This window comes from Pogoniulus pusillus, chromosome 9 (assembly GCF_015220805.1).
Source record: "Pogoniulus pusillus isolate bPogPus1 chromosome 9, bPogPus1.pri, whole genome shotgun sequence".
In the NCBI taxonomy this organism is placed as follows: domain Eukaryota; kingdom Metazoa; phylum Chordata; class Aves; order Piciformes; family Lybiidae; genus Pogoniulus; species Pogoniulus pusillus.
In genome coordinates, this window is record NC_087272.1 from 9,556,610 (window position 1) to 9,584,155 (window position 27,546).

General features: G+C 41.6%; 1 protein-coding gene across 1 annotated transcript in view; it reads left to right on the plus strand.

Annotated features, from left to right (window-relative positions):
- EGF (epidermal growth factor) overlaps window positions 1-27,546 on the plus strand; it is a 70,948-nt gene that overhangs the window by 25,477 nt on the left and 17,925 nt on the right. The window contains exons 7-20 of the mRNA XM_064148494.1: window positions 2,279-2,404; window positions 3,908-4,030; window positions 7,019-7,141; window positions 8,381-8,506; window positions 9,499-9,635; window positions 11,574-11,722; window positions 13,774-13,878; window positions 17,423-17,646; window positions 19,665-19,832; window positions 20,566-20,715; window positions 21,693-21,833; window positions 22,759-22,875; window positions 24,087-24,212; window positions 26,986-27,105. Coding sequence (XP_064004564.1) covers window positions 2,279-2,404; window positions 3,908-4,030; window positions 7,019-7,141; window positions 8,381-8,506; window positions 9,499-9,635; window positions 11,574-11,722; window positions 13,774-13,878; window positions 17,423-17,646; window positions 19,665-19,832; window positions 20,566-20,715; window positions 21,693-21,833; window positions 22,759-22,875; window positions 24,087-24,212; window positions 26,986-27,105 — 1,935 coding nt within the window. The remainder of the gene's footprint in view (window positions 1-2,278; window positions 2,405-3,907; window positions 4,031-7,018; window positions 7,142-8,380; window positions 8,507-9,498; window positions 9,636-11,573; window positions 11,723-13,773; window positions 13,879-17,422; window positions 17,647-19,664; window positions 19,833-20,565; window positions 20,716-21,692; window positions 21,834-22,758; window positions 22,876-24,086; window positions 24,213-26,985; window positions 27,106-27,546) is intronic.

Sequence of the window (27,546 nt, forward strand, 5' to 3'; positions counted from 1 at the left end):
GGAAGAAATTATGTTGTGCTTCTTTCCAGTGTAAGATACCAGAAACAGGCTATTACCTGAGAACACCCCTTTCCATATGAGAGGGGATGGGAGGCAAAAACACCAACTAGAAAGTATGTTTCATAATCCTTGTTCTTCCAGAAAACATTGTCTTAACATCTTTGTGGTTTATAACTTAGTCACCATTCATTTTACATTCTGAAATGTGATTTAAATATTTTCCCAATGTTTTGATTTGGCAGTATTGAGATCTTAATAGTTATTCCATTTAACAAAATCTTACAGTTGCACAGATTGCTAAATTGCTGCTGTTGTTTCTCCTGTAATTCTTGGGTGTCTCTGGAGCATGTTCCTTACCCTAACAGCAGTGGAATTGTGGAACAGGTTGCCTAGGGAGGTAGTTGAGGCCTCATCCTTGGAGATACTCAAAGCAGGGCTTGACAGGGCTCTGAATAACCTGATCTAGTTGAGGATTCCCCTGCTTACTGGAGAGAGGGGATTGGGCTAGATGGCCTTTAGAGATCCCATCCAACCAGACAAGCAAGGCGCAAAAAACCCAGCACCACTGTTAAGCACAAGATGTATTCTTGAATATGTAGTCTTCTTTCTGGTTTGTATTCTTCTGTGATTGCACTTCTAATTTGTTATGCTAATGAGTTATCACAGAATGGCTTGAGTTGGAAGGGACCTTAAAGGTCATCTAGTTCCAATCTGCCTATCATGGGCAGTGATACCTCTCACTAGACGAGGCTGCTCAAAGCCTCATCAAGCCCAGTCTTAAACATCTGCCTTTGAAGACTAGAGACCTCATTACAGTATCTTCCTAGTTCAGTTGCAACAGGAATAAAGATTAAGAATCCAGTTCAAAACTAGTTCTACAAAAAGGTATTTTGTGACAGTGGCCTTTTAAACCTCAGGGGTTCTTGGTTGTGTTACATGTGTCCTCTGCACAAGAGATAAGACTATATAGAATTCAAGCCTCTCAAAGAGGTAAGATGCTCAATAATGTAGATAATATCCATCCAATCATCTATTCTTCACTTTTCATTGTGTGATGCAACTTTTGTTAGAGTAGAATTAATCAGTCTGGTGCAAATAAGTTGTTGATGATTTCACTCAAGCTGAAGTGTCTGTCTGGGAAATCAATCTTTTATAGGTGCAATCTCTCATTCCACTACCTGGCTAGCATTTTCTCTGCTGCAGCTTGAAGACTAAATAGCAGTCTCCACTATTAGGCTGCTTTCCATCTCTTGGAAGTTAGAGGATGAATTTAAGCTAGCACAAGCAAATTTTTCACAGTCCTATTTCTTTGCCTCTGTTAGCCCATGATTTCTTCTGTGTCACACAGACAGCTCAGGGCAAAGAGAGTGTTGTGTGTGGGTGGCTGCATACCCACATTCAGTAGCAGCAGTCCAGCTATTCTTAGCTTGGGAAAGGGGCAAACAACCCCAGAAGGGCAGAAGAAGATTAGGAAGATTAAAACAAAAATAATAGTTTGGGAGACAAAAATAGAGCGCTGGGTGTTGCATATCTGGGAAAGCACCATCTCTAAAAGGTAGCTGAGCCTTTGCAAATCCTTCCCATGGAAAGTGACACTGGAATACCTGTTTGCCCTTTTCTGTGAAGCAAGACAAGCAGGAAGGCTTCTGGAGATCTGCTGGGTACTTTTTTTTCTGCTTTCCTTGAGGAAACTTTGATCATATGTTGTTGGATGTGGGAAAAATTCTGTGTGTTAAATCTGAGTTCAAGTTTGTGTGTCTTATAGTAAAAAAAGGAGAATTCACTCCAGTATACTGGAATAATTGTTTTTGTCTAAAGTAAAATTAGGATCTTTATATTCTCTCCAGCTATGTGGGGGTTGTTTTTGTTGTTTTGATTTGTGGTTTTTTTTTCTTCCCTGCTAAATACTGTGAGACATGAGCGTTGCTCTGTGCTAATAATTTCCAGTCTTTGTGTGCTCTCTCTTTTAAAAACTCTCTTCTATGTCTTTTTGGGTGCATGCTTTCTCTGTCACACTCTTCCTTTTGAGTGTTTTATAGTCCCTAGTAACATATAATACTTAGCAGGAGTGGTGGCTTTCACCAGCTTAGGTTTTTATAGTGATTTTTTGGGCCTGATTTTACCAATAAAAAAATCATGTAAGTAATTTTCAATTAAAAAGTACTTTCTTGGATTGAGAAGACAACACACCACTGAGTATCTTTCCTCAGAATAGTTTCTCCTTAAAGATTGATATGCTAAGAGCTGGATTACATTTGTGCTACTTTTATTCTTCCAGAAAAAGGAGCCTATGGTCTGAGCAGAGACAAGTGCAGAAGAAGAGTCTGCAGGCCTGACTCAAAGACTCATCAGTTTAAATGTTCAAGTGGCTTTATTTTAAGTCGAAACAAACAGTTCTGTGAAGGTAATACATCAATGTCCCCTCAGCTTTCTTCCATCACACAGAAAAAACTCTTCTGTTCTTTTTCCTGTTCTTGTATCTTAACTATGAAGGAATGCTCTGAAGTCTTAAATTCCAGTTGTGCTGTTGCAGTTTTCAGGTTCTGAAATAATCTAAAAGGAGACCTATGAAAATATCACCAGTGCTTGTGCTCGTTTGAGCCTAGCTGGGATATTTTAATGAGAAGAATTAGATTACAGGCTGTGAAAAGGAAACAATGGTGATGTCTGCTGCACTCATAGGCTTGCTGAGATGTATAAGAACAAGAACACAAACATAAATAACAGAGTTGCTCTTGGGCTCTAGCTGCATGCCCTTCTCTCTCTAACTTGCTGCCTCACTAATCAGTCTGCTTCCTAACCCCCCTGGCCGATTCTCCAAACTCACCTTGACCATAAGACAAAGTCTGGGATAAGGTAGAGGGGTGGAAAGGAGGTGGAAGGCTGGTTGGGAGCCCCTCCTGGGGACTCTGGTTTCTGGGAGGGCTGTTGTGTTTCTGTATTACTTTTTAACTTGCATATTACTGTATATATTGTAAATACCTGCTTGTATATTGTGCTAAGCTGAAAATATAAGGCTCCATTCTAATTTCCTGGCTCAGCTGAGTCTAGTCTGGGTGATTCCATAAGAGTAGGGGGGCGGGTAACACCCAAACCATCATAGTGCTATTCTTGGCCTTTACCTGAATAGTTAGAGGAGCATTAGACAAGTAGACATGCTCATGAGTGCTTATTTAGTTTCTTAATTAAAAACAAAACCCAAACAAAACTCCAGATGTGTCACCAAAGGTGAAACACTGAAAAATCCTGTAACAGGATGCTGTAAGTCCCACTTTAAAAAAAAGATGCATATTCTTAACACACTTCTAAGTGTTTTAATCTGGGTTACTTCAATGAAAATCTAACATTGCCATTAATAATAGCTAACATATCACTTTTAGAAGCAGCATTGCACTGCATGACTGGATTTGAAAAGACTTAATGCTGTCAAAATCCCCAGACTACAAGTTTTCCAGACCTGCCTGAGCACTAGCCATCAGTACATTCACCAGGATAGCTTTCTGAATGCCAGCTTCTAAACCACTCCTGTGTTTTGAGAATTTTACTAATGTCATGTGGGAATCAAAGTTTTTACAAGAATTTTAATCTTAAAAAAAGGTAAAAGAATATTTTTTTTTTGGTGAATAAGATTTAACTGCCACTGGAAGGCATAATTTTGGGAGTTGTCCAAGCACCTATGCTGGACATGCAGCCTAAGTAGTGTCACTAAAAGGTTTGCAAATCTTGTTTGAGTAAGGTCTGAAAACTTGATAGGGTTTTTTTTGGTTGTTTGTTAAGGAAAAAAAGCATTTCCTTCAAATGAATGGGGAAAAGAGATGCTTCTTGGCAACTGTTAACTTGTTTCACTCATCTGAATCCCTGGCACTGATTGATGGCACTTTAACACAGCAAGCACTTCTTTTGGCAGATATCAACGAATGTGGCTTCTGGAATCATGGCTGTACTTTGGGCTGTGTGAACATCCCTGGTTCCTATTACTGCACCTGCCCAAGAGGTTTTGCTCTGCTGCCTGATAGGAAAACATGCCATGGTAAGCAGCAGTAAAACACAAACGCCTCAAGTATCGCATTGGAGAGAGTCCTTGTTTAATGCTGGAACTGCTGAAACTTTTGTGTATTGCATTGCCTGCTTCCAATCCCTTATTATGTAAGTAGGATCAGCTTAAACTGAGTGAACCAAATTCAGATGGCATGTTTAAGGAAGTGTAAGCTACACGTGAGTAATAGAGCGTGAGCCTCTTCAGAAGCAAAGGCCCTCAGAGCATCACAGCTCCAGAGAAACCTCTGCTCAGATGAGGCTCTGTGGCACAGTCCAGGTGGATAAGCAGTTGTATCTTTTTAAATGTACTTTCTGAATCTGGCTCACTCTGGCTGTCCTGAAGAAGATTTTGCAGATTTGGAATGAACAACACCTTTGTTTCTAGCCTTGCTAATGTGCCTGACATTCGTGTTATAAAATTAATGTGCACCTGTTTACAACAAATAACACACATGGAAATACTGATAAAATTATTTATCCTGGAAATATGCTCCAAATATGTTGTTTGGGGTTTGTGGTTTTATGGTGTTGTGGGTTTTTTGTTTGCATGTTTTGTATGTTTGGGGTTTTTTTTGTTTGTTTGGGGTTTTCTTGTCAATTAAATTGTGTGTAAGATATGTGCTTGAGGAAAACTTACCCACATAAGTTTTTAAAGTAGGAAGCTTTCTGAAACTGGATAAATATGACTAAACTAAATGCAGAGAACACAGAGAAGTGGGGGGGGAAGAAAGATGAAGATCTGCCAGTAAATTTCAAGAGCCATAGTTTAGCCAAAGAGTGAGAGGTGAAAGGGTTCTTTGTCCCTTTATGCAGCAGTGTATATAATATGCCTACAAATGAATGAAGCCTTTCCAAAATAAACCTGAAACACAAAAACACCCTCAGGGGTGACCTCATTGCTGTCTACAACTACCTGAAGGGAGGTTGTAGCCAGGCGGGGGTTGGTCTCTTCTCCCAGACAACCAGCAACAGAACAAGGGGACACAGTCTCAAGTTGTGCTGGAGGAAGTCTAGGCTGGATGTTAGGAGGAAGTTCTTCCCAGAGAGAGTGATTGGCATTGGAATGGGCTGCCCAGGGAGGTGGTGGAGTCACCGTCCCTGGAGGTGTTGAAGCAAAACCTGGATGAGGCACTTAGTGCCATGGTCTAGTTGATTGGCTAGGGCTGGGTGCTAGGTTGGCCTGGCTGATCTTGGAGGTCTCTTCCAAGCTGGTTGATTCTATGAAAATGTGAGCTGCATGCAAATTTTGAGGTCTGGGGATATTCTCTGTCACTTTCATATTTCATAATGAAGTGAAGCATAGGCACAAAGGTTTTTCCACCTTGTTTCCATGGAAATAAAGCATTGGTATACATCCCAAGTAGAAGTGCCAGTATAAACCTTTCCAGTTCAGTCTGGATTACAGTGGGATCAAGATCTAGCATATAGTAAATAACACTACTAGCAAGTAAGCATAGCTCTAGAGTGTAACAGACTCTAGCAGTCAGTCTATGTCTGTTTTAGACCTCTGAGATACACTTCTCCCACCCTACTGAGAGGGAATCAGGATCAGGATCTGTTGACCCAAATGTAGAGGTCCAGGGTGTGTGCAACAGCTGCAGAAGGCAGCCAGATGTGACAGAAAACCTGTGGGAGACCTGCAGCCAGAGACTCTTGGAAGGTGGGATATCCTTTTTTATTTATTTTGTCCCAGACAGCAGTCAGAGCAGTGTGCACCTCAGTTCTATTCTGGATAGCTAACTTGAACTGAGTTTTGAGTGGCTCAAATTAGATAGAAAATGATGGTTTTCTAACACAGGTTAGAGATGCAGCATGGACAATGTAACTCCTTCATGACTGCAGCACGAGGCAGGTATCTCACCAAATATTCAGTTTGAGAGAGTGAGATGCAAAATGAGAAGTCCACATGCTGACCTGACATTTTGATACTCTATCTTCCAAGTAATTTACAAAGTTTTTTGACTAAAGCCACCAGCTCTAGTCAGAAAGAAACACACGACCAATTCCTTGAATCTGTTCTCTGTGCTTAAGGGGTTAGAACAACCCAGTCTAGGGTGGAGAAGGAATATTTGCAACAGCTATGTTCCACTTAAGCCAGTAAATAAAAAGCAGTAGTGGGAAACATGCCTTAGTTCCTCTCAGCCAGTGAAAATTGCCACATGGCATAATAATTGGCATCAAGAGATGCAGCACTGCACTATGGAAGGTGGGAAAAGTGTATCCTGTGAAACTGCATTGAATAAATACTCCAAAAAATTGTTGTCACTGGAAAATAAAGGAAAGCTATTGCCAGGTTCTCAGATGGTTTTGCTCCTACGATGGCTTTCCACATGCCACTATGGAACAGAGCTTTACTTCCAGAAGGTTCATCTCCTGCTTTCACTGAGTTTTCTCCTACCCTTGGAGTGGATGCAAAGCATTTTTTAACCTCATTCTCTTTGTGTTTTATACTTATGCTTTCCATATAACTTCCTTGTATCTTTCCAAACCTGATGTTTCGAAATTGGATTGAGTTTTCTAATTTATTTCTATTTCAATAACATATTTTCATATGATTTTGGAAGATGTTAAGATTATCAGTAGAGTGGCTTTAAGGACCCAAGAATTTCGGCTTTCCTCTTCATTATAATTAGGAGAGAGTGGGGGAAAGAATGGAGGGGAAAAAAACAAACCAAAACATAAAATCATGGAATTGTTTTGGTTGGATAAGATCTTTAGATCACCAACTCCAACCGTTACCTAATTCTACAAATGTTGGAAGGAAATCTCAGAAAGAAAGGTTACAGAAGTGTTGCATTGTCAACATCACACTTCAACTATAATGTTATTTTATTTTAATTTTACTGTATTTTGTTCTTTTGTTTTGTGGTTTACCTTTTTTTTTTTTTTGGCTAAGAAAATGTTAACATGTCTTTTGGGAAACTCAGTAAAAATCTTTATCATGATTTAAGATCCCTTCCCCCCCTTTAAATTACTGCAGAGCTGATTTCCTGTACAAGGAATGACACTGAATGTAGCCATGGTTGCCTTCAAACATCTAAAGGGCCTGTTTGCTTTTGTCCTGAAGGATCTGTGCTCAAAATGGATGGCAAAGCATGCACGGGTAAGTAACTTCTTTTCCTAGCTGTAGTGACTGCCATACTGTTTATTCCTGGCACTGAGAGGCAGAAGTGAATGGAGACATTTCACACTCATTTTTCACAATACAGTCTTGCCCTAATTCTGCACGATAGGAGGCAATGGAATGTCAGGCACTTTGAAAGCTGAGAGGAGCAATATTTGTCTTCATTTTTCAGTAGATTTTTTTAGCAGCAATGTCCACCATTTTCAAGCCAAATTATTTTGTTATTGGCACAAATCAAGGCATGTCTCAAATGTATGTTGCAGGAGACACCTACAATTTATGTTTCAGGTACAAAATCAGAGCTTGGTTGAAAGCTGGATTACTTTATTGACGTTATGCAACTCAGATTCACTTTAAAGCAATTTAATCTCATTAACCACAGATGGAATTTTTGCAGTCAGAATATTTGTAGCTGCTACACTCACTAATGTGTCATTGCCCAGTCCAGCAAGATTTCCAGATTCAGGAGACTTGCTTTTCAAATTGATCTTTTCAGTGTTAGCAATCAAGATACCTTCATTCTTGCCAGTCTTGCACCTTGAAAAATCACCTTTCCTTCTCTACCCTTTACATATTGTGTAGATTTAGTCAGTGCTGCTGTTTTCACTAGGGACACTCCACTGAGTAAGCTCAGGTTGACATTGAAGCTATAACCACTGTACAGCCCCAAGAATGAATAATTTCTCTTTTTATGAAGTCTTGGTCTGCTGTATTAGAAGGCATCAATTCTCCATCCTAGCCTAGTGAACATCATTACTTTGCTGTTTCTTTACATGGAGATCTGCATAGGAGAAAGAGTTCTCTGAAATAATGAGCCGATGGAAACCCTCTTCATACATCCTCCCCCATCACCCTCCTGTCTTAACAATCATAGATTGGTTTGTGTTGAAAGGGACCTTAAAGATCACCTACTTCTAACCCCCTGCCATGGACAGGAACACCTCCAACTAGATCAGGTTGCTTAAGGACCCATCTTAGGTTGTGAATTTCCAGGAAAAACTCTGAAAGACTTTGCCTCTAATTTGCTTTCACTTCACTTGACTTCTGCTTTTTCAGGGGACCTTCCAGTGGATCTATCAGTCACTGTGATGCTTTGCACTGCAGAAATCCAATCAGAGTGAAGCATTCTCTCACTTGTATCTCCAATTTTTGTTGGTTTTTTTGTTGTTTGTTTTTCTTACAATGACAAAGTTAAACTTTTCAAATGTTCCTTTTAAGGTTGTACATCTCCAGACAATGGTGGCTGTAGTCAGGTATGTTCTTCTTTAAGCCCATCCTCCTGGGAATGTGCTTGTTTTCCTGGATATAAGCTTCAGCGAGACAGAAAGCACTGCTCTGCTATAGGTTGGTATCTTGGTATGCCTGCATATTTCTGCTAATAAAAGCAAAACGACTTAAGAGTCTCTTTAAAACCAATTGTATAACTGGGACCCAGTTGTGGTTTTGCACTGTTTTAAAGTCATTTTGTCAAACTTGGGATGTATTAACTGTTTGGAAAATAATCTATTTTGTCAATATGCCAAAACAACCACCAGTATGTATGGTTCAGTTTCCCTCAGAGAAGATTTAGTCTGCATACCTTCTGCACTTCACTCTTTTGGCTCCTGATCTGCAGAGGTCTGTCTCTGTTGTTCAAGTTTTTGTGCCTTAGCATAAACGTGGGTGTAGTTTCTGCACAGTCTTACAGATATGAAGTTGAAATGTCTGCATTTAGAGAACAGGACAGAGAATAGTCTGTGGAAGGATATTCCTAGAAGGATATTTCTTCCCCACTGGCCCCAGGAAGCCCAGGAATTTGATGTGTATGTTTGGATTCCAGACCCTTCTATTTCTTTTGAGAAAAGGACAGATCCTGAAAAGCAGCAAGGTATCAGCAATTGCATGAGAGAGGGGAGGTAGGAGAAGTTTGTGATTTATTTCAGGAATAAAGGAAAAGGCTACTTTTGAAGATGGCATTTTCCTTGCTTTTACTGTGAGAGGCAAAATCTGCAGTTCAGGTGTTCTGGCATTTATGGTGATGCTGTGAAATGAAGAGGGAATATTGTCCTGAGGTTAAGGGAATCAGAGTGAAATACAGCAGGGCTTGCAATTGCCTTTATTACATACTTTGAGGCTGATCTTGAGCAAGGCATTGGTGCTGAAAATCTATGTTCATGTTTAGTTTTTATTTCTGAGGCAAGTAGAATGCAGAACAAGTGCCTTCATTTCTTTGTGCTTCTGCTCCTTATTGCCTTCTATGGTTACCTATTAAAATGTTAGCTAGGAAGTAATGCAGTCTAGAGACTGCTTTGAATTGAACCTGGTGTCATTAACGTATGTGCAAACTTCATCAACAGGTCCTAAGCCGTTTTTGTTGTTTGCCAATGGCCAAGATATCCGCCAGATCAGTTTTGATGGAACAGATTATGCAAGTTTACTTGACTGGCAGATGGGAACAGTCTTAGCACTGGACTCTGACCCAGTGGAAAATAAGGTGAGGCATTAAAAACGAGAGGATTTTGAAGTGTTGCAAGGACAAATGGATTGGGCTTTCATGTGCCTTAACCTTTCTGCTGTCAGTGATCCAGATTACAGGTTGTGCTGCTAGTTGTTGTGCTTCTCATTGTTCTCCTGCCTGTCCAGGAATATAACCAACATAGGATGCCAAACACGAGTCGAACACTGAGTTTCATCCTTTGCTTACCAGTTGGGTGTGCTTCGCTTATTGATATGGCTAGTTCACAGAGAATTTGGATTTCTGAATTCACCTTAAATGTAATTTCAATTCCAAAGAACTTTTGTGTAATGATAGTTTTCTCCCTTAAGATTTCAGTGCTGTTTTCTGGAAATACATTGTGGTTTGGTTTTTTTCACTGTGTAGCTCTAAAAGCAGCACTATCTTTTTGTTAGCTTGTTTGACAAGCTACATCCCCTTGTCCCTACCAGGAGTACACTTCACAAGAATTAATTTTGTATTCCTGATGTATTGAACAAAACTGCTGAGTGATCATTGAGTTTATTACTTTTAAAAAATATATCCCTCACGTTGCAAGATATTGCTGTTGGAAATGTGAATTTTCTCTGTGCATAGTGTTGTTTCTGGCTGCTTTCAGTGTCCTGCTCCTTCCCTGCAGAGTTGGAAAGGGGTTCAGCTGTGCTTTGCTGACCCTTCTGTGGCAGATAGTTATTTTTTCCCCTAGGAAGACTTATCTATACTGCAAAGTGCTACACAAAGATAGTGGATGGTACAGTGAAAGCTGATGAGCAGCTCAGTTAGATTGCTGGAAACATCTCAAAGCTTGGATAGGCACAGCTAAACACATGTGAGTGTTACCAGATCCATGTTACGTGAGGACTGTTTCAGACCCTGCTGGAACATTGCCGCTTGCTCCTGAAATAAGGAATCAGCAGTTGTCCTAAGCTGTGCCCAATGTAAATCAGCAGCACCAGTGACACCGGGAGTGTGCCCTTCTTCCGCTGGTACAGGGAGCTCTGCACTGTGGCAGAGGTAGCAGTGGCAAGGTGGGGCAATGTGCAGGGGACCAGCCAGGCTGCAGCAGTCTGATCCTGGTGGCACAGAGCTGAGGTCCAAGATGAGTTAGCTCAGCATTGTTCTGTGCTTCTATGCTAACTGAATTAGCTGATCTATTGCTGGAGGCATCCCTTCTTCTTTGTTTTGGCCTCACGGTTAGCTTTAAAACGAAGGCATTTGCTTTGTTGGGACCAGATGCAAAGAAAGCCTCTGCTCTGCTTTGCATACCCTTGTGCCGTACAGTGTTTGGCTCCTTCTGGCTATCAACTACAAGACTTCCCTTATTATTCATCCTTGGAAAACACAAACCTGGTCTCCTCACCAGCAGAGAGTTTTCATGTTAACCCAAACCCAAGAAACCTGTTTTGGATATGATGGAGCCTTACAGGATAAGCACTTGGTGAAAAATTAAGATAAGTGGAGGCTGAAAGAAGAAAAAAATAGAAGCAAATTCTCTAACTCCTTTTCCCTTCTGGTCTCCTTGACACACACACAGACACCTACCCTCTTCTTCTTGGTTCCCCTTTTTACAAATGAGCTGCCAGGGAAATGTTGACATGTCTCTTTTCACCTGATTTAACTTTTGCTTCCTCAGCTGTGCTCCACACAAGGTAGCTGCTCGCTGAAACACAACTGCAGGATATTCAGAGGGCTGTTATATAGGGCAACTGGGATTTACAGCTAAGCACAAGCTGCCTGTAGAAGTCATCCTAGTTGAAGGATAAGTGTCTTTTTATTCGATCAGGGATCACAAGTTACCTCTACAGCTTTCAGAGAATAAGCAATTCGGGGAACTTTCAAGATGGAAAAGTTATTTTAGAAGGGGAACTATTAGACAAGGGAAATAGAGCAGAAAGTGAGATGGGAACTAATAACACCTCATCTATTATTTCTTCACAGATTTATTTTGCCCACACTGCCCTGAAATGGATAGAGAGAGCTAATCTGGATGGCTCACATCGGGAAAAAGTTGTTGGTGAAGCTATAGACACAGCTGAAGGCCTTGCTGTGGACTGGATCAACCGTAAATTGTACTGGACAGACAGAGGGTATGTATCCCATAGGCCATTTATGTTGGAGCATGCCATAAAATATTTGGCATAAATGACTGGTGATACAGGAATAGCAGAGATATCACTCTAAATGCAGGCAGGCTTCACATTCTGTTTGGGTAGCTGTAATCTCAAGTATACACAGTTGGAAGGTTCTTTAAAACTGAGATGCTGGAAGTTCACTTGGAGTCTGCTATTGTATTTTTATCTTTGTCTTTCCAAGAAGCAAGGCTTTGGACTCAGTTGCAAGGAATCTAAGGCATGTGCTGCCTATAAACATATATTTATGTGCACATGTGCATGGGAATATATGTGTGTGCACTTGTATTTAGAGACACATGCTGTATGTCTGTATATATAGGTATATCTGTGTGTGTATATATATAAAAACAATGAGTATTACTGCACTGAGTACATCTTGGACAGAGTCAGAGTTGTTGACAGCTGGAATCATGCCCTTTAAGCTAATGGAGGGTCTTTGTCAATCATTTCTGATGAAAGAGGAATGACCACTGGCAGTTAATGTGACTTCACATTTCATCTGATAAACTAACCTTACATGCAGAGAGAAACAAAACTGACCTTTGATGAGAAGACAATGTCAGATCAGAACATGTAATGAAGAAGGTCCCTTAAGAGTGGTCACAAATAATAGCGGTTGAAAGGCACCTCTGGAGATCATCTAGTCCGACACCCCTGCCAGGGCTTTTTCACCCAGAGCAAGTTGCACAGGACAGCATCTGGATGGGTTTTGAATAACCCTAGGGAAGGAAACTGCACAATCTCTCTCGGCAGTCTATTCCAGTGCTCTGCCACCCTCAACCCTCAAAGCAAGGAAGTTCCTCCTCATGTTTAGGTGGAACAATCTTCCTTTGTTCAAGTTCATGCCTCTTGTCCTGTCACTGGGCAACACTGAGAAGAAGACTGACCCCATCTTCCTGACATCCATCCTTAAATTATTTATAAGCATTGATAAAAATTTCCTTCAGTCTTCTCCAGGCTGAAAAGCCCTAAGTCCCTCAACTTTTATTCATAAGAGAAATGTTCTAGTCCCTTGATCATGTTTGTAGTCCTTGGCTGTACTCTCTGACGCACTTTCCTGTCCTTTGTGAACTTGACAGCTCAGAACTCATGTTCTTGATGCTTCAATATGAGTCATAATTTACAAATCAATAAAAAGTGGATTTGAATGTCCAGATCACCCTCCTTCTCCCTTTTAAACACGTTAGCAGTCCACCTTCTGTCTGGCAAGTACCATCTCGTCTACGTGATTGCATTCCTGTACTAACACGCTGGTGTTCCATGAGAAATTGTTGTGCTCCCTTCTGTGAGACAAGAGCCAAGGGTGAAGCTGTGAATTTGTGTCTGCTGCTTCCTTCTTGCTCACTGCAGTTACCTGTTTGTATTCCATTTTTGCACAAATTCATTTCTTTTTCTATCTTTGCCTGGCCTTTCTCTGCAGGTTCATATAAGCATGCAAGGCTGTCAGCTTGCTTTCAGGTAGAGGCTGATAGTTATTGGCAAAGTGAAGTTTGTAGCAATGAGTTCAGTTTTCTGTCATAGATTTATGACCACAAGGATCTTAGCTTCATTCTTTCCTGTCAAATAGATACACTGTGTCAGATGCTTGGTGATTTCTGGATGAAAAATGCTATACAAAAGTACCATTAACAAAAAAAAATCCTTATATGTTTGATAATGCCATTCAGTTAGGAGCTTTTTTTTCCCTCCTGACTCCCTTCAAAGCTAACAGTTATGTGCTAGTGATCATACTTCCCACTCATTATTTGCCCAAAAAAGGAGAACTTTATATCTCCTGCAAAGCAACATGTATTCTATCATCATGCTCTAGAGGAGATAACGTGAATGACTTGTTGATAACACAACTAGACATCCCATGCTAGCAGAATTATTTCTTGTCATTGTAAAGTTACTTATTAGTTTTGTGCTAAACTAAAGCAATGCAAAACCTTTAGTATGTTCTGCCTGAGATAGTATGCTAAAAGATAGCAGGGAGAACCCTTAACAGTGCTCTGTGTGTGTTGCAGGAAGGCAAGCATTGAAAGAAGCAACCTGGATGGAACACAGAGAAAAAATATCATCTGGGAGGAGATCTCCCAGCCCCGAGGGATTGCCATTCACCCATTTGCTAAGTAAGGAGTGATAAATGTGGTTCATTTCATAATGCTTTCAGAGGCTGTTTAAAAATGAACACATCAGCCTTGCCTTTAGGTAGTCAAAAAGTGCATCAGCCTCGGGATAGTCATTGTCCTGCAGAGCTGTATGAACTGCAATGTTCTGTTGCTGGGTTTCTTCTGTGATTTGAGACACATTCATTTCTGATAGGTATTTTCCCAAAACCCAGGAGCGGTAAGGGTTGTGCATGCTGTTTAAGCTGAAGAAAAGCATCACAGAACGTTAGGAGCTGGAAAAGACCTTGAAAGAGCATCTAGTCCAACCCCTTTAGAACCATCTAGAGTAGGCTACACAGGAATATGTCCTGGCAGGTTTTGCATATCTCTAGAGAAGGAGGTTCTGCAACCTCTCTAGGCAGCCTCTTCCTCTGTTCTGTCACCCCCACAGTGAAAAAGTCAGTGTCACCACACAGTGAAAGCAGAAGCTGGTGAAGTCACCCTGATGGTTGTAAACACCACACTATAAACTTTGATGATTCCATGTCTATTAGTGTGGAGAAGGTAGTAACTTCTAATCAGCACTTGCCTACATGAAGGCTGGACAGGGACTTTTCACAAGGGTTTCTAATGATAGGACAGGAGGGAATGAGGGAATCTTAACATAAGGAAGAGCAGGATCAGACTGGATCTTAGGAAGAAGTTCTTCAGTATGAGGGCGATGAGATTCTGAAACAGGATCAGAGGATCACAGGATCACAGGATGTTAGGGGTTGGAAGGGACCCAAAGAGATCATCGAGTCCAACCCCCCTGCTGAAGCAGGACAATTCTATCTAACACATATCACAGAGGAACACATCCAGACAGGCCTTGAAAGGCCCCAGAGAGGGAGACTCCACGACCTCCCTGGGGAGCCTGTGCCAGTAATCTGTGACCCTTACAGTAAAGAAGCTCCCCGTTGCATTGAGGTGGAACCTCTTTTGCTACAACTTACACCCATTGCTCCTTGTCCTATCACAGGGAGCAAGTGAAAAAAGCCTGTCCCCCAGCTCCTGGCCAGCCTTATGATACTTACAAACATTTATCAAATCTCCTTTACATCTTCTTTTCTCCAGACTAAAAAGCCCCAGGTCCCTCAGCCTCTCCTCATAAGCCATGCCCTCCTGTCCCCTAATCATATTCATGGCCCTCCGCTGGACCCTTTCCAGCAGATCCCTGTCCCTCAAGTTGGGGAGCCCAAAACTGTTCCATGCACTGTGCATCAACAAGGCTACTTTTCAGAGCCATGTGTTATAAGCAAGCAGTATTACAGGCAAGTCACTAGCAGAAGCCCCTGTTTAAAGCTGCATGCTGTTACCTGGAAGCAGATGAACTCTACTTACAGGCTGCCGAGGGAGCCCCTTCTTCCTTGGGGCATTTAAGGCCAGGTTGGATGTGGCTTTCAGCAAGCAAGTCTAATTGAGAGTGATCCCTGCTTATGGTGGGGAGGTTGGAGTAGATGATCTCTAAGGTCCCTTCCACCTTAAGCCATTCTATGATTCTATGATCTTTCTGGCCATGTTTCAATTTCTGAGGAAGCTAAACTAAATATACTATTGTGGAGATTTGTTGGTTTAAAGTCACCTTATATCTTGTTTAGTGCTGAGATGATCGCAGGAGTTTTGTATGTTTAAACTCTTGATGAAATTCTGGCCATTTTAATCAATGCCAGAGCCTTGTGCATTTCAGTCAATATGCCTGTGGGAGAATGGCTTAAAAATCTATTGATTTGATAAAAAATATTACCTTTCTGATGCTTGTATCCTGCTGTAACCAAGTACTGATGAATGAAGGGATGAAACTGAGTTGGGGAGAATGTTCTGCTAACTTCACTCTGGACGTGAAAGATCTGAAAGAAACTTTTAGTAGAGGTTGAACACAACAGAGGTGTTGTGCAGGAAAACTTTTAGGAACAGAGAGGTTCAGGGCGATTGTTCATTAGAATTACTGGTGGAAGCCAAGGTTACAGAGGGGAAAGGAAGGTGGAGCATCAGGAAAATCTCTCTTATGAGAAAATTAATGGTAATAGGAGGAAGAGATGTTATAGCAATGCCCACACCTACCTGTAAAGTCAATATTAAAGAGAGTTCTGAGGCACAATTAAGAGTCTTGAAAGTGCTGACCACAGAACTGCCTATAACTGCTCATGTAAGTGAAGTTAAGTGAATCTGAGGGTTATTTCAGTAAACCTGACAGGGCCAGACAATGCCTGGGAATTTGTGGTCTGGGCTACCCCCACTTTTTCAGCTGCTATCTAGCACCAGCTCTTTGTTGAAAACCAGTACACACACATGGAATCATAGAATTATTAGGATTGCAAAAGGCCTCTAAGATCATAGAGTTCAACCATCAACCCAACACCACTATGACTGCTAAGCTATGTCCTAAAGTGGCATGTTACATGGATTTTGAGCACCTCTAAGGCTGGGGGTTTCAATCACTTTCCTGGGCATCCTGTTCCAAATCTTGACCAGGCTCTTTCAGTATAGAAATTTCCCCTGATATCCAATTTAAACTTCTCCTGGCACAGCTTGAGGCCATTTCTTGTCGTATTATCACTGGTTGCCATGGAAAAGAGACCCAACCCTGGCTCAAACCTCCTTTCAGGTTGTAAAGAGTGACAAGGTCTCCCCTTCTTTTCTCCAGACTAAACAACCCTAGTTCCCTAGGCTGCTTCTCACAAGAGTTGTTCTCAAGACCGTTCATCAGCTTCATTGCCCAGTCAATAAGCAGTATGTAGTACTCCTAGAGGGGAGGACACACTGAGAATCATAATTTTACTAATAGAAGAAAGGAAGCTGAGACATACACAGATTGCATTAGGTAGGAAGGGACTCTTAAAGGTCATCTTGTCCAACCCTCTTGCAGTGAGCAGGGACACCTCCAGCTAGATCAGGCTGCCTAGGACCACATCAAGTCTGATCTTGGATGTCTTCAGGAACAGGGCCTGAACCACCTCTCTGGGCAACCTGTTCCAGTATTTCACAACTCTTGTTGTAAAGAACTTCCTCTTTGTGTCCACCCTAAATCCACCCTGCTCAAGTTTAAAACCAGATAGAGACTTATTTTTTAAAAACCAGAATATCCTAAAGACTCTTTCTTGCTTTCCATGGGTAGTGGGTAGTTTTGTTACCACTGTGCATTCTTACAGGTTTCCTTAGCCAAAGGGCTGGCAAATGCATTGTCTGCTGTTTAGATTTGCTGAAGTGCTATCAGCAGTCACTTGGAAATGCAAAAGCAGTTATGGAGAGGCAGCAGTTAGTATATATGGGAGTTGTTTTTTCCCAGGTTTTGTGCCAATTGACAGAGCAGGGATTCTACATAAGTCCCAGTGCAATCACCTAGAATGTGATGGCAAGTGTGGAAAGATCAGCAGCCAATATATTTGCTTGAGGTGTACACTCTTCCTCATGTGCCCCAGGCTTGTATTGCTCTGATCCGATCTTTCTGCTTTGAAAGAGCTCCACAGAGAGCAGGGCAAACATTTACTTACTGACTTCCTGCATGCTTTTTTGTTTTCTAAAGGAGATTATTCTGGACTGACATGGGGGTCAATCCTCGGGTTGACAGCTCTTCATTAGAAGGCATCGATCGCCAGGTTATAGCCAGCACTGGCCTGGTGTGGCCCAGTGGAATAGCTCTTGACTACTTGGCCAACAAGGTGTACTGGTGCGATGCTAAGCAGTCGGTGGTTGAGAGCGCAAACCTGGATGGCTCTGGTCGTCGAATTCTTGCACAGAATGATGTAGGTGAGGCCTTGGGGTTGATAAGTACCTACTACTGCTTGTCAGTGAGCTGTGCTGTATACCCTGAGCGAGTCTGCATTGAGGTTATTGGCATCACTTCTATTTTTACCCTGTGGCAAAAAGACAGCCTGCTAACGCTCTCTGCTTTTACTAACCAGCCACTTTGCACGGTACAGAGAACTTCTCTGACTTCACAGAGCAATGAAAAGAAGGGAAATGTTTAAAATGTGGTTTTCTTGTTCCATGCATGGCTGCTTAGTGTAATTCAGATTTTGCTGTATTAATTACACCAGTGAGTTATAGTGGCATAAAGTGCAAGAGAATTAACCTTGATCATTAGGGTCGTTGAGCAGCAAGCCTGCATCTGCACCGTGTTAACACTAGGATGATTCTAAATGCATAGCATGTCCTGAATGGAAGAATTATTTATGCACCAGGCTGATAGTTGTTATGGCTGAAATTTCTTTGTTTGACATATAACTGTATTGCTCTGGAGCAGAAGAACAGAAGCATTAACAATGAGGAACTGATGTTGTACCACATCTAAAGTAAACCATGTTTGAGAATCTTAGATGTGGCAGCTTAGTGTCTGGAGAGGACAGTTGCCTTTGTATGTTATTTCTCTCTGAGCATCATTTTGTAGATATGCATACAAAACATGGGCAGAATACCCTGGCTCAATACCCTGATTGCCATGGGTAAAGTCTTCACGGTTACTCTGTTAAGCAGCTGCTGTTCTAGTCTGTGCTTTGAGAAGGCTTATGTTCACCACCTAAGCTAGATGCCCTCCCACTTGTTTGAAGGTGAGCAGAGTGAGGTTTTGGAGGGAGAAGTGATTTCTGGTTCATCAAAAGCCCTGAACTGAGTGACTTCCCAGTGTTCCTCCCTTTTCCTCTGCTGTAGATATTCTGCTGTATGCTTCACCTGGCAACTGATCTACAAAGGAGGACCTTGAAGCCCTCTGAAAGATTTCAGGCAGTGATTTGTGTGTCAAAAATAGTGGAGAGGTAGAAGTGCTGGAGAATCACAGGGCATGGGGAAGGAAGTAAATTCAGAGCAGTAATCTGGCTGCTTGAAGCAATAATCCAGGTATTTGGAGATGAGAGAAAAGCATCACCACCTTATGGAAAGAAGTGAACGAGATGAAGTGCAGACCTGTAGGGTATGAATTTAGAGAGGCAGAGAGTCTTGGTATCCTGATGCTTTTGCTAATGCTGAAGTGAGATCAGAACTCACTGTTCTTGGACAGCTGTCCACTGAAGGATGGGAGGATGGCATCTCCTGTTCTGCTGGAACATCAATTTTTATTACAGTAGCTCCCTCTAGTGCTCCTGTACTGAGAACTCATTCGCTACAGGTGCATGCAAAAGAGAGATTATTTCTGCTCCTCTGCTATACCCTGCTATCAACTGTGAGTAAAACACTCTGTAAGCACCTGCCCAAGGCAGTGAGCACAACTATTCTTTCTGCTTATGAAGTGAGTTGGATTTGCACAGTTGAAAACCTTTGTGTGATTATTCGTTTTTCATGTACTTCTATCTTCTTTGATGATGCCACACTTCTACTTTTAATCCTGACTATGTTTATGAGCTCCTCTCCACCCTGTTACATAAAGACTGTAAAAGGAGCTGTGTACTTCATCAGCTCTGTGCTGGGTCAGTTATTGGCAGAGGAGGGAGGCAGTCCACTTCTGAAAGGCAAGTCACAGTGCCAGTACCTCCAGAAATTATGATATTTCAAGCAGAAGCACCTGGTGTGCTTGATCTGCTTGGAGTTCACCAGCAGTACTGAGAAATTACTGAGCCAAGCAGCATAGCCTCCTCTACTAGGTGCATAAGTAACACGTGTCTCTGATCCACTATTCACAGTCACCTCTTCCTCCACATGAGATAAGAAAGTGGAGAAGTGGCTATAGCTGTGCCACTGTATTAGAAGACCTATACGCAGATAATGCTTTTGTCTAAGTGATCTCTTCTGTGTATGCTACAGAGGTAGAAATGAGAAATCTATTTTCTTTGTAGGCCACCCTTTTGATGTAGCGGTGTTTGAGGATCACCTTTGGTTTTCTGACTGGGCTAGGCCATCTCTAATGAGAGTGGACAAGAAGACCGGCCAAAACAGGGTACGTCTTCGAGGCAGCATGCTGAGACCCTCATCAGTGGTTGTAGTTCATCCTTTGGCGAAACCAGGTACACTGCAAAAACCGAGCAGTCATTCCCTTCCAGCCCCCTCTTGTTCACTGATACCAGTACACTAGATGTCCTTGGGGAGAGAATGCTCTCCTCAAAAACAAGCTCTTCAGGATGCCTTACATAGCCAGACTGGCATTCAATGAAAGCATCATTTGGACATGTGTCTCAGGAATGCTCTCAGATTCTGTATATTTATAATCATGCCCCAAAGTAGATGCTGATTGCTTGCCACCAGGCTTCTAATTCCTGTTTGTCCTAGATTATTAGCACCTTTCACACAGAGAAACAACAACAAACGACAAGGTGAAATATTTTTGTAAGGTTTATTAGTTTGGGATAGGATAATTTGATTTTCAGTTGGCAACAACCTCTTTGTAAGCAGGAAAAATGTAATTCAGTAGACCAGGAATAAGAGAAGGTAATCATAGGCTCCCTATGTCCTTGTAATGTTCTTTCAGGGAATGTTGGAACTGAAAAAAGAGAAATAATAAAGGGATTTTTTTTTAAAGTGATACATTTATTAGAGAGTAAATCTGCTGTCCTGACAGAAGCTAGGTGATGATATCACATGTTATGACATGCATCTAATTTTGCTTAAAACATATAAAATAAGGCTGTTCTAGCTTTTATTACTCCTTATTATTTTTTTCAACTGCTTCAACTCTGCACAGCTAAAAGGAGACGTTGACTGAAGAAGCTGCTTGTTAAGTTTCCTGTTTTTCTGCATTAGGGGCAAATCCTTGTCTTTATGAGAATGGAGGCTGTGAGCAGATCTGTGAAAACCATTTTGGAGTTGCCCGTTGCATGTGCTATCCAGGATTTGGAAAAAGTGAAGATGGGAAAACCTGTCATACTCTGAACACTCCCAGCACAACAACAGGTACTACCCTCTAGTTCCAAAAAGCCCTTTTTCAACCCCCTGAGCATCCTGACAGATCACACTGGAAAATATTCCCCTTGTTCTACTTAAATTTATGATTGATTCTTTGAAGAATGTGAGTATTGCCCTGGGACTATGATGTTGTAATTTTGATCATTGTAACCTTTCCCTTAGCATTAAGAGAGATGTGTGAAATCCTGACAAGCGTTGTAAGCAATGAGTTGCATCCCTTGTCTTCTGTATATGAGAAAAGCCACCAGTGAGTAGTTGGCAAAATTATTTGAGGCCAGCAATGGGTGAGACTGGGGAGATCACTGAATCAGAGAATGGTAGGTGTTGGAAGGGACCTCTGAAGAAGTTCCAGTGCTCTGCCATCCTTAAAGTGAAGATTCTTTTCTTTATATGGAATCTCCTGTGTTCCCGTTTGTTCCCATTGACACTTGTCCTGTCACTGGACACCACTGAAGAAAGTCTGTTTCAATCTTTATGATACTCATCCTTTAAATATTGATAATCATTGAGATCCCCCATCAGTCTTCTCTTCTTCAGGCTAAACAGTCCCAGATCTCTCAGCTTTTGCTCGTAAGACAGATGTTCTAGTTCCTTCATTATATAGCCTTCCTTTGGACTCTCCAGTAGCCTGCTGTCCTTGAACTGGGGAGGCTAGTGCTGTGCACAGTACTCCAGATAAGGCCTCCCCAGCAAAGAATAGAGGGAGAGGAGAACATCCCTTAGCCTACTGGCCACACTCTTTTTAATGCAACCCAGGATGCCACTGGCTTTCTTGGCCGTGAGGGCACATTGCTAGCTCACGGTCAGCCTCTTGTCCACCAGCACTTCCAGGTCCTTTCCTTAGGACACTGATGTTTACTTTAAAACAAAACCACCAAGATTGATGGAAATTGGACAAGTCATAGAAAATCAGGAAGTTAGTTCAGTAGATTTAAAGATCTTGAGTCACTTTCTCTCCTCTTCAGAAAGTGGCTCTGTGCGCAAGGAGGCGGTGCCGGTGCCGACACCAGAAGCCTTGCTCCGGAACACGCAAAGCAGTGACACATTCAAGGATACAGACAGTGGGGGAAAGCAGAAAATGCTGATGGCTGAAATCATGGTATCAGGTAGAGTCTGATAATGTCTTCCTTTACTGTGGGGCTTTGAACACATTTACAGAACAAACAAAAATCAGTGCCTTTAAAGGAAAGAAAGGCTCAGCATTAAGACTAGTGGCATTCATGCTCCTAACCCACCTTCCAGAAGTTTGATCTATGCAATTAGGCCACTTGTTTTTTTTTGTCTGTGTGTGTATCCCTGGTTTATTTGGTATATCAACAACACATGACAATATTATCCATGTTTAGAAAACAAACATCTCTGAAACACTTGTGAAAGTCTCTCCCTTAGATTTAATAAGTATATTAAATACTTCTGGACAAAGCTGCAGTCAAGCCATTGAATTGTGCCTCTGTTTGGTGAGACTTTATCATTCAATTCTACAACAAATTTTGTATACAATAATACTGAATGACACTTCAACTCCAGCTAGACAGAGATTAACAGCCCTAACCATAGAACAGAATCATTTTGGTTGGAAAATGCCTCTAAGATTGAGTCCAACCACCTGTCTAACACCACCATGGCTATTAAATCACTTTCAGAACAGCCACATCAACACATACTTTGAACGCCACCAGGGATGGTGACTCCACCACCTCCCTGGGCATTTTATTCCAATGCCTGATACTCTTTAGGTAAAGACTTTTATCCTCATATAGAATCTAACCCTCCCCTAGCATACCCAGAGGTCATTTCCTCTTGTTCTACCACTTGATACTAGGGAAGTGTTATAAATATTCACCTCACTACAACCTTCAGATTGCATTGTCTTGTATTTAATCCTGGAAAGCTATGTTTCAAACATTGAGTGTATGTTCTGTTTTTCTTGTTATCTTGAAGCTTTTTGTGATCCCCCCCCCTAATATAGAGAATCTCCTTTGATTTGGGCAAATGCATCTAATGGTGTTTTTGCTTCTGTTTATGCTGTAGATCAAGATGACTGCACTGCACTAGAGTGTGATGTCAATGCACAGTGTGTTTTGCTGGAAGACGGTGCTGCGTGCCAGTGCTTGAAAGGATTTAACAGGAAGGGCAAATCATGCTATGGTAAAAAAACCCAAAACCTTCTGGAAAACTGTAGACTGAGGGAGAGGATGAAAAAAAAATCTGTCTTTTCTCTCACTGGCACCTCTACGGTGTGAGCCATCACAGAAAGGTCAATAATATTGCTTGTTTTGAAGGGGATGGTGAGCAGAGAGTATGTGAGATGAAATGGCTAATTATCACATGCCTTCTTTTCCCCTGAGTCATGAATGTTAATCCTATTAATATTTACAGGCAATAATGGGGATATTAGGAATAAAAGCATAATGTATTTAGTTATAAAAATTGCCTAATTGTAAAGACTCAGCCCATGGACATGATAGTTGATGTATAATTTAGCAGTAGGTGTTCATGAATCTCTTACAAATTAGTATTCCTGATACATGTTTACATAAAAGTGCTGCTCTTCTTTCTTTCTGGCACTAGAAAGAGACTCTAACAATCAGACAACACATTGCTCAGAGTGGCCTTTATGTTTTTTGACTTGCATACAACATAAATTGATGCTCTTTGTTTGCTCTTAAAGGCCAAGACTGAAACGCATTAGAAATGGAATTTGGGATCTAAGCATGAAGACTCACAGGAGTCTTTGTTGCTATGGCAAGGCAAAGGAAAAAAAGAATAGGGTGGTGAAATGGGTGTAATTTTACTTTTCACTGCAATATCCCTTTGTTTTTTTTTTATTTTTGAGCTAATGTGCTCTTACTCAAAGCAAAGTTCCTCTCCGAGTAGAGCTTAAGAATATAAAAGTTTAACATAAATCCATTTGGAAGGAATAATTTTTATTAAGTGTTATTTGTGGAACTTCTAGGTCTCCAGTTGAAATCATCAGTTTGACTGTCTTAGGCTCTTAAAGAATCATAGAACTGTTGAAACTGGAAGATACCTTTGATACTATCATGTCCAATCACTCACCTAGAACTTGCAATCCTATGGCTACTGCTGAACCACTACTACTAAAGCATGTTCCTAAGCATCACATCCATGCATGTTTTAAATACCTCCAGGGATGGATTCCACCTACCTTTTTTAGACCTCCTCCATCTGATTTCATCTCAAGAAAAGACCACAGAGCCCTTCTCCTCCCCTTTGCTTCCAATGTAAAAATGACAAGTGGCAGTACAGTCTGAGAGAAAATAGTGGTATTTACAGTTCTTTTTATGGACTGCTGGTTTCAGGACCCATGTGTTCCCTCTCCATGTTCTGTCTCCCAGATGTTGATGAGTGTGCTGTCAACATGGACCACTGCAACCGAAGTGTGTCAAGCTGCATCAACACAGAAGGAGGCTACGTCTGTAAATGCTTGGAGGGCTACACTGGAGATGGAGTCCATTGCTATGGTATGGGCATATGTGGGGGCTGTGCTGTGTCTACAAGGCTGGGGCAGGATAAATGAGCAAGAGACATGTATTACGGTGTGGGCTATCCTTGTATCAGCCTGGGAAGCTGTCAAATGAGCTGTTTTGGTCCTCCTTGAAAAATCTGGTAGGGGCATGGATCCTAACTGTGGCTCCTTTAAACAATCAACACCTACATTTTCTTTCTTTTTGATTCTTTCCTTCCCATGTGAAGCGTGGCAACCTTAGCAATTGATCAATATGCAGAGCTTGTAATTCTCAGTGGATACCCTCCTTTGGGTGTTTGCAGTCTTTTTAGTAGTGATAGAAGGACAGAGAGGAAGGCTGAAGGGGAGGATGGAGGTGGAGGAGAAGCAGTAGAGCTTTATTGGAAATCATTTCCATGAATATAAATGAAAGTAGATATTGAGTGTGTCATAATACTCATCAAATAATTCCAGGTCTGTTTAATAGGCATGAGGTTCAAGGTGTTGACACTGACAACTTGAGTACATTTAGAGTCTTGTTAATGATCAGATCCACTGATTTTCTGATCCAGCTCTAACACAGGTCTTTAGTTCATTCCCTGCATTTCTTATTTTTTTTAATCCACTGCTGTAGTAAATGTGAAGAAACAGGAAGTTTTCCCCCCTCCCAGTATCTGAGTACCACACAGTGTGTTCAGAGCTTTATAAGGGTCTTTACTTCTCTTCTGTCCTTTGTCCTTTTAATAAAATCTTAGAATGATTTAGGTTGGAAGAGGCCTCAAAGATCTCATCCAGTTCAAACTCCACACCATAGGCAGGGACACCTTCCACTAGAACAGGTTTCTCAAGACCTCATCTAACCTGGCCTTGAACACCTGGAGGGAGGGAGCATCCACAACCTCCCTGGGCAACCTCTTTCAGTGTCTCACCACTTTCACTGTAAAAAACCCTTTCTTAACATCTTTTCCTAAGCCTTTTCCTTCATTGCTTAAAGTTCCCTAAATTTGACCCAATTTATACATAACCTTTGTTGGACTTTAGATTCTTTAACATAGAATCATAGAATCAAGCAGGTTGGAAGAGACCTCCAGGATCATCCAGTCCAACCTAGCACCCAGCCCTAGCCAGTCAACTAGACCATGGCACTAAGTGCCTCATCCAGGCTTTGCTTGAACACCTCCAGGGATCGTGACTCCGCCACCTCCCTGGACAGCCCATTCCAATGCCAATCACTCTCTCTGGCAAGAACTTCCTCCTAACATCCAGCCTAGACTTCCCCTGGCACAACTTGAGACTGTGTCCCCTTGTTCTATAGATATGGATATCTGAAAAATGAAGAACAGGATCATTATTATGGGCTGGAAGTAACAGAGGCAGGATTTTTAAGTAGAACCTAGAGTGGGCAGAGATCAAGAGCTTATCCATTTAGAGGGTGGTTGGAAGTGCAGACAGAAGTGACAAGCTCCTCTTGCTACCCCAGCACCACCTGTAAGGCATAGCCTCAAAGTTCTCACTGTCTGTGGTACAGTTGCTTAGATAGAATGATTGTGATACCTCCCAGTATTATCAGAAAGCCAGCCCATTATCTTCCTAAAGTCTTTAAGTCTGCAATATGGTAAGAGATGCTTTCACCACATTTTATAATCGATGCAGTGTTGCTATGATGCAAACAGAACTGAAAAGAATTTTAGGTTTGATGGCTTGAAATCTGCTATAAAAACTGGAAACTGGTAAGTGAGTTTGTACTTTAGTTTAAAATGCCTGCATGCAGGCACGCTCTCCAGAGATGTGTCAAGGTATTCAGAGATGCTACAAGATGAGTTAATCTTCTATTGTTGACATCACATTTCTTGGAATATTTTGCAACAGTTTTATTCCTGTATTTTTGCTTTTCTAAGTACTCTGAGTTCTCCATACATTTTTTTGGACTAGATCCTGTTAATCCTAACTCTAGAAAAAAAAAATCCCAATGATTTAAATGAAAATTTCAGACAAAATGTGGTGGTAGATTTGTGATTTCACACACACACACCCCAAGTAGATCTGGCACATGCATTCCACATAAAATTAATCAAAGGCTCTCAATTTCTGGACTTTCAAAGTTCCCACCTTTGAAGGGAGTGCTCAAGTATTTAGTGCCACATAAATGCTAGCCTGAGGGCTAAGCACCAGGAGTTGCCACCAGTGGAATTTGGGTGACAGGTGTATATGAGCCTAAACTCCTGTTGTAATCAGGGAGCCTCTTTGTAGTAATTGAGAGACTCACTTCATTTCAGTGCTTACACAAGATTGTTAAACCTGTAGGTTTCTAGACCCCTTTCCTTCTGTCTAAACCTTTTGCTTAGGCTGGACCAGCTGGGTGGTATGGAGGTGACCAACTCTCCTTTTCCAAAGTCTTCTGCTGGTTTAAGGTAGAATGCCACTTAGCAGGACTCCAGCACTCATCCAGGGTGCAAGCTGTGACTACCAACGTCAGGAGAATGTGTCTAGTATAGATCTTTCAATGCTGCTGTACTCATGTTTCATGAGGAAGCCTTTATTTCCTTACCCTGTGGAGAGCTGCTGCAGCAGTGCAGCTTGCTTTGAGGGGCTGGGGAGGCTGTGACTGCTTGGTGTAGGAAGTACAATGGTTGCTTTTCCATTGTGATTTCCATGAAGGCATATTTGCAGAGGGAGACTATTGGGTGATTTTTCCCACAGTCAAGAGGCTGCACTGCTACAGCTGCTGCTCTTTTAGTGGAAGCTCTGAAGCTTTTCATTCTTCTGACTGCAGATTGTTTGGGTGACAGGTATTGATGAGTCCAAGATGGGGTCCCATGCCTGCAGAGAGAACATAACCTGCACAAACACAGGAGGAAACGTTACTTGCTCGAGTGCTGATGGTGCTTCTGGAACTGGCATTGACTGCAGTGAGTAAATGGTGGGAACAACTGAGATAAAGCTGCCCTTAAAGAAGAACTGGGCTTTTGGATGAATTGTTATACCTGGAAATTAAGGAAAGTGTATAATGACGTACTGGGCAGCTTGTGAATCCATTTAGCTTTCGTTTTGGAGGCTGTGTTGGAGATGGACTAAGGAGATCAGATCTGAGTTTAGTTTGGAAATATCTACATTGAGGTTCAATGCTAATTTTTACTGGCAAATTGTACTGGCAAATCTTTCTAATGGCCTTCACAGCCTACCACAGAAGTAAAAGATCCTTGGAGGTAGCACTTTTGGTTAAACATTTGGATTTTAGTCTTTGTCATTTTTTCAAACTTTCAAGCTGCACCAGGGGAAGTTCAGGCTGGCTATTAGGAAATATTTTCTCACTGAGAGGGTTCCTGAACACTGGAATGGTCTACCCAGGG